This window comes from Myxine glutinosa, chromosome 2, assembly GCF_964187855.1.
Source record: "Myxine glutinosa chromosome 2, kmMyxGlut1.1, whole genome shotgun sequence".
NCBI lineage: Eukaryota > Metazoa > Chordata > Myxini > Myxiniformes > Myxinidae > Myxine > Myxine glutinosa.
This window is the reverse complement of record NC_136262.1, coordinates 182,190,360-182,204,381: the sequence shown is the minus strand read 5'-3', so window position 1 is coordinate 182,204,381 and position 14,022 is coordinate 182,190,360. Positions and strand designations below refer to the sequence as shown.

The following is a 14,022-nucleotide window of genomic DNA, read 5'->3' as shown; positions in this document are numbered from 1 at the left end:
AAAACGGCAAAAATTTGCACCACTATATCTCCAAAAGTGCTGAACAGAAAAAATTGAGACATGGCTCATTGTAAAGAACTCTCCATGGGGCATAAAATATGTTAATGATGACGTCATCAGTCACGTGGTCGGCCGCCATCTTGGAAAAACCGAAAAACTTAGCACCTCCATATCTCCGAAAGTGCTGAATAGAAAAAATTGAGACATGGCTCATTGTAAAGAACTCTCCATGGGGAACAAAATATGTTAATGATGATGTCATCGGTCACGTGGTTCGGCCGCCATCTTGGAAAAACCGAAAAACTCTGCACCTCCACATCTCCAAAAGTCCTGAATAGAAAAAATTGAGGTATGGCTCATTGTAAAGAACTCTCCATGGGGAATAAAATATGTTAATTATGACGTCATCGGTCACGTGGTTCGGCCGCCCTATTTGTCCTAAATGGCTGATAAAAAAGTACATTCCGGCAAGTCCTCGGTCTCTGACCGATTTTTCATTTGTCTGTTTGTCTGTTTGTCTGTTTGTCTGTTTGTCTGTTTGCAGCACTACGTCTACACCGTTGCACGTAGAATCACCAAACTTTGCACACGTATTTGTCTTGCCCTCTAATATACTGTGCCCAAATGATGACGTCATCGGTCACGTGGTTCGGCCGCCATCTTGGAAAAACCGAAATATTTTGCACCTCCATATCTCCAAAAGTCCTGAACAGAAAAAATTGAGACATGGCTCATTGTAAAGAACTCTCCATGGGGAATAAAATATGTTAATGATGACGTCATCAGTCACGTGGTCGGCCGCCATCTTGGAAAAACGGCAAAACTTTGCACCACGATATCTCCAAAAGTGCTGAACAGAAAAAATTGAGACATGGCTCATTGTAAAGAACGCTCCATGGGGAATAAAATATGTTAATGATGACGTCATATGTCACGTGGTCGGCCGCCATCTTGGAAAAACGGCAAAACTTTGCACCACTATATCTCCAAAAGTGCTGAACAGAAAAAATTGAGACATTGCTCATTGTAAAGAACTCTCCATGGGGAATAAAATATGTTAATGATGACGTCATATGTCACGTGGTTCGGCCGCCATCTTGGAAAAACCGAAAAATTTTGCACCTCCATTTCTCTGAAAGTGCTGAATAGAAAAAATTGAGACATGGCTCATTGTAAAGAACTCTCCATGGGCAATAAAATATGTTAATGATGATGCCATCGGTCACGTGGTTCGGCCGCCATCTTGGAAAAACGGGAAAACTTTGCACCACTATATCTCCAAAAGTGCAGAGTGGAAAAAATTGAGACATGGCTCATTGTAAAGAACTCTCCATGGGGAATAAAATATGTTAATGATGACGTCATCGGTCACGTGGTTCGGCCGCCATCTTGGAAAAACGGCAAAACTTTGCACCACTATATCTCCAAAAGTGCTAAATAGAAAAAATTGAGACGTGGCTCATTGGAAAGAACTCTCCATGGGGAATGAAATATGTTGATGATGACGTCATCGGTCAGGTGGTTCGGCCGCCATCTTGGAAAAACTGAAAAACCTTGCACCTCCATATCTCCAAAGGTGCTAAATAGAAAAAATTGAGACGTGGCTCATTGGAAAGAACTCTCCATGGGGAATGAAATATGTTGATGACGTCATCGGTCACGTGGTTCGGCCGTCATATTTGTCCTAAGTGGCCGATAAAAAAGTAAATTCCGGCAAGTCCTCGGTCTCTGACCGATTTTTCATTTGTCTGTTTGTCTGTCTGTTTGTCTGTTTGTCTGTCTGTCTGTCTGTTTGCAGCACTGCGTCTACACCGTTGCACGTAGAATCGCCAAACTTTGCACACTTATTGGTCTTGCCCTGGAATAGACTGTGCCCAATTGATGACGTCATCGGTGACGTGGTTCGGCCGCCATCTTGGAAAAACCGAAAAACTTTGCACCTCTATATCTCCGAAAGTACTGAACAGAAAAAATTGAGACATGGCTCATTGTAAAGAACTCTCCATGGGGAATAAAATATGTTAATGATGACGTCATATGTCACGTGGTCGGCCGCCATCTTGGAAAAACGGCAAAACTTTGCACCACGAAATCTCCAAAAGTGCTGAACAGAAAAAATTGAGACATGGCTCATTGGCTCATTGTAAAGAACTCTCCATGGGGAATAAAATATGTTAATGATGATGTCATATGTCACATGGTCGGCCGCCATCTTGGAAAAACGGCAAAACTTTGCACCACTATATCTCCAAAAGTGCTGAACAGAAAAAATTGAGACATGGCTCATTGTAAAGAACTCTCCATGGGGAATAAAATATGTTAATGATGATATCATCGGTCACGTGGTTCGGCCGCCATATTTGTTCTAAATGGCTGATAAAAAGTACATTCCGGCAAGTCCTCGGTCTCTGACCGATTTTTCATCTGTTTGTCTGTTTGTCTGTCTGTCTGTCTGTTTGCAGCACTGCGTCTACACCGTTGCACGGAGAATCGCCAAACTTTGCACACATATTGGTCTTGCCCTGGAATAGACTGTGCCCAGTTGATGACGTCATCGGTGACGTGGTTCGGCCGCCATCTTGGAAAAACCGAAAAACTTTGCACCTCTATATCTCCGAAAGTACTGTACAGATAAAATTGAGACATGGCTCATTGTAAAGAACTCTCCATGGGGAATAAAATATGTTAATGATGACGTCATATGTCACGTGGTCGGCCGCCATCTTGGAAAAACGGCAAAAATTTGCACCACTATATCTCCAAAAGTGCTGAACAGAAAAAATTGAGACATGGCTCATTGTAAAGAACTCTCCATGGGGAATAAAATATGTTAATGATGACGTCATCAGGCACGTGGTCGGCCGCCATCTTGGAAAAAACGAAAAACTTAGCACCTCCATATCTCCAAAAGTGCTGAACAGAAAAAATTGAGACATGACTCATTGTAAAGAACTCCCCATGGGGAATAAAATATGTTAATGATGACGTCATCAGTCACGTGGTCGGCCGCCATCTTGGAAAAACAGCAAAACTTTGCACCACTCTATCTCCAAAAGTGCTGAACAGAAAAAATTGAGACATGGCTCATTGTAAATAACTCTCCATGGGGAATAAAATATGTTAATGATGATGTCATATGTCACGTGGTCGGCCGCCATCTTGGAAAAACGGCAAAACTTTGCACCACTATATTTCCAAAAGTGCTGAACAGAAAAAATTGAGACATGGCTCATTGTAAAGAACTCTCCATGGGGAATAAAATATGTTAATGATGACGTCATCGGTCACGTGGTTCAGCCGCCATATTTGTCCTAAATGGCCGATAAAAAAGTACATTCCGGCAAGTCCTCGGTCTCTGACCGATTTTTCATCTGTTTGTTTGTCTGTCTGTCTGTCTGTTTGCAGCACTGCGTCTACACCGTTGCACAGAGAATCGCCAAACTTTGCACACATATTCGTCTTGCCCTGGAATAGACTGTGCCCAAATGATGATGTCATCGGTCACGTGGTTTGGCCGCCATCTTGGAAAAACCGAAAAAATTTGCACCGCTATATCTCCGAAAGTACTGAACAGAAAAAATTGAGACATGGCTCATTGTGCAGAACTCTCCATGGGGAATAAAATGTGTTAATGATGACGTCATCAGTCACGTGGTCGGCCGCCATCTTGGAAAAACGGCAAAACTTTGCACCTCCATATCTCTGAAAGTACTGAATAGAAAAAATTGAGACATGGCTCATTGGAAAGAACTCTCCATGGGGAATAAAATATGTGAATTATGATGTCATCAGTCACGTGGTCGGCCGCCATCTTGGAAAAACGGCAAAACTTTGCACCACTATATCTCCAAAAGTGCTAAATAGAAAAAATTGAGACGTGGCTCATTGGAAAGAACTCTCCATGGGGAATGAAATATGTTGATGATGACGTCATCGGTCAGGTGGTTCGGCCGCCATCTTGGAAAAACTGAAAAACCTTGCACCTCCATATCTCCAAAGGTGCTAAATAGAAAAAATTGAGACGTGGCTCATTGGAAAGAACTCTCCATGGGGAATGAAATATGTTGATGACGTCATCGGTCACGTGGTTCGGCCGTCATATTTGTCCTAAGTGGCCGATAAAAAAGTAAATTCCGGCAAGTCCTCGGTCTCTGACCGATTTTTCATCTGTTTGTCTGTCTGTCTGTCTGTCTGTCTGTTTGTCTGTCTGTTTGCAGCACTGCGTCTACACCGTTGCACGTAGAATCGCCAAACTTTGCACACATATTGGTCTTGCCCTGGAATAGACTGTGCCCAATTGATGACGTCATCGGTGACGTGGTTCGGCCGCCATCTTGGAAAAACCGAAAAACTTTGCACTTCTATATCTCCGAAAGTACTGAACAGAAAAAATTGAGACATGGCTCATTGTAAAGAACTCTCCATGGGGAATAAAATATGTTAATGATGACATCATCAGTCACGTGGTCGGCCGCCATCTTGGAAAAACGGCAAAACTTTGCACCACGAAATCTCCAAAAGTGCTGAACAGAAAAAATTGAGACATGGCTCATTGTAAAGAACTCTCGATGGGGAATAAAATATGTTAATGATGACATCATCAGTCACGTGGTCGGCCGCCATCTTGGAAAAACGGCAAAACTTTGCACCACGAAATCTCCAAAAGTGCTGTACAGAAAAAATTGAGACATGGCTCATTGTAAAGAACTCTCCATGGGGAATAAAATTTGTTAATGATGACGTCATATGTCAGGTGGTTCGGCCGCCATCTTGGAAAAACCGAAAAATTTTGCACCTCCATATCTCTGAATGTGCTGAATAGAAAAAATTGAGACATGGCTCATTGTACAGAACTCTCCATGGGGAATACAATATGTTAATGATGATGTCATTGGTCACGTGGTTCGGCCGCCATCTTGGAAAAACCGAAAAACTCTGCACCTCCACATCTCCAAAAGTCCTGAATAGAAAAATTGAGGCATGGCTCATTGTAAAGAACTCTCCATGGGGAATAAAATATGTTAATGATGTCATCAGTCACGTGGTCGGCCGCCATCTTGGAAAAACCGAAAAACTTAGCACCTCCATATCTCCGAAAGTGCTGAATAGAAAAAATTGAGACATGGCTCATTGTAAAGAACTCTCCATGGGGAATAAAATATGTTAATGATGATGTGATCGGTCACGTGGTTCGGCCGCCATCTTGGAAAAACCGAAAAACTCTGCACCTCCACATCTCCAAAAGTCCTGAATAGAAAAAATTGAGGTATGGCTCATTGTAAAGAACTCTCCATGGGGAATAAAATATGTTAATGATGACATCATCGGTCACGTGGTCGGCCGCCATCTTGGAAAAACGGCAAAACTTTGCACCACTATATCTCCAAAAGTGCTGAACAGAAAAAATTGAGACATGGCTCATTGTAAAGAACTCTCCATGGGGAATAAAAGATGTTAATGATGACGTCATATGTCACGTGGTTCGGCCGCCACCTTGGAAAAACCGAAAATTTTTGCACCTCCATATCTCTGAAAGTGCTGAATAGAAAAAGTTGAGACATGGCTATTTGTAAAGAACTCTCCATGGGGAATAATATATGTTAATGATGACGTCATCGGTCACGTGGTTCGGCCGCCATATTTGTCCTAAATGGCCGATAAAAAAGTACATGTCCTCGGTCTCTGACCGATTTTTCATCTGTTTGTTTGTTTGTTTGTTTGTTTGTCACCGGCCAACAGGTCACAATTCGAAACCGATCGTCAGGAAACTTCACCAAGTTGTCTCGGTCGTCCCAATTGAGAAGCCTATTGATTTTGAGGTCAAAGGTCATCTGGAGGTCAAATTTCTAAAATCGCCATTTTAAAACTGATTCACTTGAAAATTGAATAACATTTGCACATTGAGTCACTAAATTGGGAAATGAACTAATTTTGAGGTCAAAAGGTCAAAGGTCAACTCAAGGTCAAATTTTCAAAATAATCAATTTTCTTCTGAAAAGCCGTCAATTTTCAACTGATTGACTTGAAAATTGAACAGCATTTGCATATTGCCTCACTGAATTGGGAAACTAACTATTTTTGAGATCATATGGTCAAAGGTCAACTCAAGGTCAAACATCCAAAATCATCAATATTCATCTGAAAACCCATAAATTTTCGTCCAATTGACTTGGAAATTGAACAGCATTTGCACATTGCCTCACTGAATTGGGAAACCAACTATTTTGAGGTCAAAAGGTCAAAGGTCAACTCAAGGGCAAACTTCTAAAATCATCATTTTTCATCTGAAAAATCATCACTTTTCATCCGATTGACCCGAGCTTTGATCAAGATCGTCAATTTTAATCTTGATGAAATGGACAATTTGCTGTATCAATGGAAAACTTTTGGTGGGGGGGGGGGGGGGGGGGGAGGGCGGATTTTGCAAGTATCGTGCTTTGCATGACGTCTTCTTGTTTATTTATTGTCAGTTTTTAAACTCCTAGCTTGTTAATTATTCATTTCAAAAATGTTGAAACAAAGGCGGTGGCCCAAGTATCAGAAAGAGACAAACCACACCATTATATGTATTCTAACAAAGAAAAGTGTGACTGGAGGAAATCCAAACTAAAATGCTTAATAGTTTGTCCGGAAATGCCTCTTCTTCCACGAGTTAAGTGGTAGGCAATGATTTAAAAGCAGGAAAATGGGATCTGGGCCAGGGCCTGAAAGGCAAATTGACTGCACTGATATTTACATATACAATTCCTCCTCTTCATCCAAAGTTATAGCTCGTTAAAGTTAACTTATAGAGCAAGCAGGAATTGTATGGGCAGGAGCAGGAATAATCTTTTACTCCATTAAAATAATTAATCACAGGGAAAATAACTCCTTTACTCCCAAATAAATAAATAATCAAAAAGAGAACGTAGCATTACTCGAAGTCTCTGCACAGAGAAATATGGATGTGAAAACACAAAAGACACAGATGGAGGAGCACACATGAATAACGACACCGGACGTTCACTTCGGTTATTTATTCATTCTTTCTCATGTGGACAAAACTATAAGTCGCTATGGCTTATAACTGGCATGCATGGGCTGGATCGACATAAGGGAAGATGTGAGACACGGCTCATGTTGATCTCTGGTGAATCATAGTGTAGCCATCTTGTTGCTGGCCACGCCACACGTAGTGTAAATAAGACCCACCTGCTACGTTGTCGACTCGTCGGATAAATTAATGTGTGAAGAAACAAAATACAATTGGGCATCACAAAATGTCTCAAGGTGGGTGGAAGATTTGGTGGAAATATTGGAAGCAGTAGTCGAGTTAGGATTTGGGTTGGAGAGATTACATTAAAAAAATACAACGGCACTCGGTAGGGCACGTATACCTCCGCTAGGCTGACCAATTTACATTTTGTATCTAACTGATTGGACATGAACCAAATTCTATTCGGCCTGTTCTTGCCACCAAACAAACTCATCGACCAAGTTTTGTCATAACTCGTCCATAACTTTTTCAAATATCGTGCTATATATCGTTTTTGGCCCTATCCCGAAATGGTGAAGAATCATTAAAAAATAATTATAGGACTGTATCAAGATCCGGATCTTCACAAAAATCGAATCAATTCGTCCTCATCACACAATCCATCCATAATTTTTTGAAATATCCTGCTCACAGACAAACAGACAAACGGGGGTGAATACATAACCGCCGGACATCTTCGGTGGTGGTCTGGTGAGCGCAACAATTGTTTACGATTTCTCTTCGATCAATTTATGCTCGGCCTCAAAAAGAGACAATGCGACAGTTATTCCGCTCGCTCACATTTTAACAAAGGCCCTTCTTGGCAATACAAACCAGGTTCTGAAAGGTAATTCCATAACACAGCTAACACGGCCATTTACACTCAAGTACATCCTTTACTGATATCTCAACAAGGTATTGTCAGCGAAATGGGCCCTTTATAAAATCGGACTTATCGAGGTGAAGAAATGATGGGATATGTGTGCACACTTTGCTAATAAAGTCATGTACTTTAACTTGGAACAACCATTCATTTGCTTGAAATTTGTCACCCGTATGAAGAGCCTTCGATTTGATTTGGTTGGGATAATTGGAAACAACAGGATGTTTTCCATTCACAGGCGGCCTTACTTTCCGGTGATACCATTCACTTTGCTCCTACCTGGTAATGACATCACGCTGTATGCATGAGGGATGTGGAGGCGTATGAAAAGAAGATTACACTTTGATGGGGAAGGTAAATAGGTCAGAGATTGTTTGCTTCCTTCATGTGACAATTTTATCTTTCAAAAATGTATTCCATCGCTCATGCATCATCGAATGGCTTTTTACATGCAAAAGGCATTCAAAACAAATTACTGCAAACTGTTGCAAGGAAAGGTCAATATAATTGTTTTTCGGGTGGTGCGGGGAGGGCAAGCGGTTCGATATGGCCACAGTGAAATCTTAAGAGATGCTGAGACCTGTTAAGGAAGATGGCGCTGACGTCGTCGTGCGAGATCGGTGGCCGGCGAGACGACGCCGCCATGCGCAGAGGACGCAAGAATCCCGACACCAGCAGCTTTAAGTGGGTGACGTAGTCGGCCTCTGCCTCGAGCATGGCAAACACGAGGCGGTTACGAGAACGCCGTGCCTCAGCTTGCGGGGAGCGGATGTAATCCTGCACAATGGCCTTCCACTTCCGGCGGCACAACCATCCCCGTAAAAAACTCTGCACCTGCAGACATGCCAAAGTTGTGCCAGCATGTTAAAGTGAAACAACAGCCTCCTCCGGTGTGGTGCGTTTAACGACCCTTTGTGGTTGCACAGCATTGTGACACCAAGACTATCTTGTTGCCATGGTTATACCATCTATATTAAGTATTTCTCAAATACATAAGCACCTCCACTCACTCTACTTCACTCTGCCCACCCTCTCACTTTTGAAACGAAAATCGTTATTGTTCTGTATTTCTTCACAATTTCAATCTTAAAGTCCTCCACATCCAATGGTCATGCGCCTCTGCTCTCCTGGGCTTCATGACGCAAGACCCACCGCTTGTTCTGCTGTCCTTCGCTCTCTTTCTCCATAAATAATGGCTTTGTTGGGCTTTATTTTGCTTCTCTAGTTTTAAAAAGCTGCACATATGCACAGCGACTCTCCTACTACTCTGCAATTCATGCCAACTGTGCAAAGGGCTTACCTTTGGTAGCTCTTCTTCGTTGCTTTATGCAACTTTCTTTGGTTGGAAGAGCATGGGGGTTAATTATAGAAATCCCAGCAGCAGCTAGGGATAATTGATTAAGTTAGAGCTAATGGATTGTTCCCTCGAATTACAGGTGAGACAGGTGATTTTCCCTTGCGATATTTTTTTATGATGACTGCTATTGGCATTCAACATGGTGCATGTTTGGGAGCCTCCGTGGTACATGTTTATGTCTACGCTGGCATGTGTAAATGGCGGCAACACGAGGAAGCTATTATTAAAAAGATACAAAAATGATTTCTTACGCAGGACACTGCAAACAAGAATCCTGAACAGAAAAAGACAACCACCTATGGTTGGTCACGCGTGTGTGCATGTACAGTACATCGACACATACAAACATACATACACACATGTATGAATACGTACATATACATACAAATACAGCGAGAAGCTAGAACCGCCTTTCATCAATAATGATATTCGAGACCATGCCTGCATAGACCCAAGATCATGGGATATGGAGAAATATAACTGGAACCACAACAATTGCGTGCACCTGAGGGCACCACATATTCTGCAGCAGTAGTAGTATTTGCACCTTGACGCCACTTGCAATACCTCAAATGTATGGAAAGCCCACGGTCGCACACAATATTTGGTGGCATTTATGAGGAAGGGTTAATCGTTCGATTAGGCCATAGATGCTGTGTATGTTTGTGCTTCAGAACCTATACTCTGTATGCTTAGAGGCCCCAACAATCACAACGCCAGGATTCTCGAGACCCTCAGGAATACCTTACCTGAGGCCCCATTATGACCCTCTGCCCCTATGAGGGCAATGGCGAACAAACCAATGCCAGCCTACCACGTGCTGAACAACTGCAGGGAAGGAGCCATCTCCTTCCATTGGTGGGGAGTCGGAGGTGGGACGTGTCCCAAAAAATGGAGAACGTGTCTTTTACCCAATCAAACGTTCCAAAAACCTACTCTTAAACCCACTGTCAAATGATTTGGATTGTGGGATTAAGAATAGGTTTTCTAAATTTGTAGGTCACACAAAGGTTGGAGGTAAGGTAGATAGCGGAGAGGGGGATGTTCAGATTCAGCAATGTCTTTTTATACTTTAATGGACTGGACAAAAGATTGGCACATGTTGTTTAACATAAAGAAATGTGAGATTCTGGGGATGGGTAGGAATACTAATAAAAAATAGAGATTACATGATGCAAGGGCCAATCGTGGAGCATGTCACACAGGAGAAGACTGTGGGGGAGGGAATAGACATGCGGGCTAAGCACACAGGGCAGTGCCAGGTAGCTATAGGTAAAGCAAACGGGGTTTTGCATTGTACAATAAATAAATATAAATAAATATAAATATAAATAAATAAATAAATATAATAAATAATAAATATAATAGAAATAAATATAAATGATACATTAACAGAGGTAGTGTTAACACTGTACTGATGTACAGGAATTTAATGAGGCTTCATCGACAACATTGTGTACAGTTTTGATTACCACATCTCAGGAAGGACATTGCTGCCATATAGAGATGGTTCAATGTAGAGAGACTAGATTGATTCCGGGCCTAGCTAGACGACGCTACGAGGATCGTGTGAAGGAAACAGGACTTTATACATAAGAAAGGAGGCGATTATGAGGGGATATGATGAGATGTTTAAGATAATAAAGGGTATAAACATAATAAAATGCACAAGATAAAATGCAAAACAATTTATGCACAGTACTTCGAAGCATTGGTTAAGGGGTATGTGGATATATTGGCAGGAATGTTAGGTACCTGAGGTATGGATTGGTGATTGGATACTTGCATCATGATTGTATTTGTGAGAGAGTCTCTCAAAAGGTGAATGTGCTGTCTATGTTTGTTCATTCCTCACCTTACAACCATGTTGCCCCCATTCCCCCAAAAATAGTTTATTATACACAGTACTAGCAGAAGCCCGTGGTAAATATACCATGACAGAAAGGCCATAGTGTGGCGGACACGAAAGCTCACTGGCGTGAGGGCATCATTCCACGCACAAAGTGGGCGGCGGCCACGCCCGAGGGGTAGGCGTGGCCGCGGGATATACACCGGGCGCGCAGCCCGGAGCGCGCCAGTGCTACAGTTGAGCTCGTTTAATAAAGACTCTTAAACTCACCGCGTTGTCCGCTTCCTTCTTGTTGTATAAGCAAGTGCGCGTAGCACCGCGCTTCATTGGTGACCCTCCGACGTGATGGTCAGCCGTCGCTGACCACCCGAATACGCCATCGCAATGGCAAACAACACGGTCCAAATGAAACTCCCCGAGTTCTGGGAGACGCAAGCCGAAGTCTGGTTCCTGCAGGCAGAAGCCCAGTTCCGACTTCGAGGCATCACGGTGGACGAGACCATGTACTGCCACGTGGTCGCTTCCCTCGGGCCCGGCACGGCCACCCGCGTCCTGTCGGTCCTGAGGAACCCACCGGCCGACGGCAGGTACGAGGCGATCAAGCGTCTCCTCCTCGCCACATTCGGCCTCACGGTGGCCGCACGGGCCGACAGCCTCCTGGACCTCCCCGAGCTCGGTGACATGCGACCGTCGGTCCGCATGGACCATATGCTGTCGTTGATGGGCGACGAAACCCCGAACGCTCTTTTCCGGGCGTTATTTCGACGCCAGCTGCTGGCACGAGTACGCCTCGCGTTGGCCGGTTCTGTGACAACGGAACCCCGAGCTCTCGCTGCCGAGGCCGACAGGTTCTTCGTGGCTTTGGACGCGCAGGCGAGTTTAGGCGCGGCCGCCGCGCATCCCGAGGCTGACCCTGATGCTGATGCACCACACCTCGGGGATCCCGAGGCTGACGCACGCCGCATGGCCGCCGCCACGCCACGCCCACCGCCACCGCGAAAACCGCGGCCTCCGCCTTCGCCGCAAACCTGGGGCCATTTCCACGCCAGGTTTGGCCACAAGGCGAGGACTTGTTGCCCGCCGTGCTCCTTCGGCAAGTCGGGAAACTACAAAGCCGGCGCTCGGTAGCGGCCCTGAGCGTCGGCCATTCCGGCAGCCTTCTTTTTATAATGGACACCTTGTCCGGGCGCCGTTTCCTATGCGATACGGGGGCACAGGTGAGCGTTATCCCTGCCTCTACATCCTACAAGCACACCGCGGGCCGGGGCCCCGCGTTGCTTGCCGCGAACGGAACACCCATACGCACATTCGGGAAGCGCTGCCTCTCCCTGCGGTTCGGAAGGCAATGCTTCGCGTGGACGTTCATAACCGTGAGTGTCCCCATGGCACTGCTCGGTGCGGACTTCCTCTGTGCACACGGGTTGTTGGTCGATGTGAAGAACAGACGTCTCGTCCAGGCTGAAACGTTCAGCTTGCTGGCTTGCGCGCTGAACAGCTCGTTGAGCGGCTGACTGAGCGGCTCACCGAGCGGCTCGCTGAGCGGTTCGGTCCCGGCGAGGTTAGTTTGTACGCTTCCGGCAGCGGACGACTTCACCCGCCTCCTCACCAGCTTCCCGGCCCTTACGCGGCCCACCTTCTCAGCGGGGGCCGTCAAGCACGGGGTGGAACACCACATCCCCACCGCCGGGCCACCGGTCTACGCCCGGGCACGCCGCCTCGAGCCGACGAAGCTCGCGGTGGCTAAAGCGGAGTTCGCTACGCTGGAGCGGCTCGGCATCGTGCGGCGCTCCGAGAGTGCTTGGGCGTCGCCGCTTCACATCGTGCCAAAGCGCGGCGGGGGATGGCGACCGTGCGGGGACTACCGGCGCCTCAACGACGCCGCCACCCCCGACCGCTACCCTGTCCCCCACATCCAGGACTTCTCCGCCTGGTTGGCAGGCATGTCCTTCTTTTCAAAGGTGGACCTCATACGCGGCTACCATCAGGTCCCCGTCAGGCCGGAGGACATCCCGAAGACGGCGGTCATCACGCCGTTCGGACTGTTCGAATTTCTTCGAATGCCCTTCGGTTTGAAGAATGTGGCTCAGGCGTTCCAGCGACTCATGGACAGCGTCTTGCGCGACTTGGATTTTGTGTACGTATACCTGGACGACATCCTCGTCGCCAGCGCGTCCCGCGAAGAGCACCTTCACCATCTCCGCACGCTCTTCGAACGTCTGGGCCAGCATGGCCTCATCGTGAACCCCACCAAGTGCCGGTTCGGCATCGCCGACATCGACTTTTTGGGGCACCGCGTCACCAGGCACGGGGCCGTCCCCCTACCGGCCAAGGTGGAGGCGGTGAAGGGGTTTCCGCGCCCCCGCACGATCAAGGGTCTCCAGGAGTTCCTGGGCATGATAAACTTTTACCACCGTTTCCTGCCCCGCATCGCCCAGCTCCTGCGCCCCTTGCACGAGGCCCTCCGAGGGAAGCCGGGCAAAGGTGACGTTACATGGACCGAGCAGATGGATGCGGCTTTCGCGGTCGCGAAGCTCGCCTTGGCTAACGCCACCATGCTCACGCACTCGGCGCCCGATGCACCGATCGCCCTCACCACAGACGCCTCGGACTACGCGGTGGGCGCGGTGCACGAGCAATGGGTGCGTGGTGCTTGGCAACCGCTGGCGTTCTTCAGCCGGCAGCTTCGCCCGCCCGAACGCCGCTATAGTACCTTCGACCGTGAGTTGCTCGGGCTTCACCTGGCGGTCAGGCACTTCCGCCATCTGCTCTAGGGCCGTGCGTTCACGGCCTTCGTCGACCACAAGCCACTGGTCTTCGCGATGGGCAAGGTCGCCGAGCCGTGGTCGACCCGGCAGCAGCGTCACCTCTCGGCCGTGTCCGAGTACACGACGGACATCCGGCATGTCGCGGGGAAGGAC

General features: G+C 46.4%; 1 protein-coding gene across 1 annotated transcript in view; it reads right to left on the bottom strand.

Moving 5' to 3' along the window:
* Positions 1–14,022, bottom strand: part of LOC137413128 (ras-specific guanine nucleotide-releasing factor 1-like) — a 152,909-nt gene that overhangs the window by 112,863 nt on the left and 26,024 nt on the right. Inside the window, exon 4 of the mRNA XM_078772681.1 lies at positions 8,479–8,732. Within this exon, the coding sequence (XP_078628807.1) occupies positions 8,479–8,732 (254 nt within the window). The remainder of the gene's footprint in view (positions 1–8,478; positions 8,733–14,022) is intronic.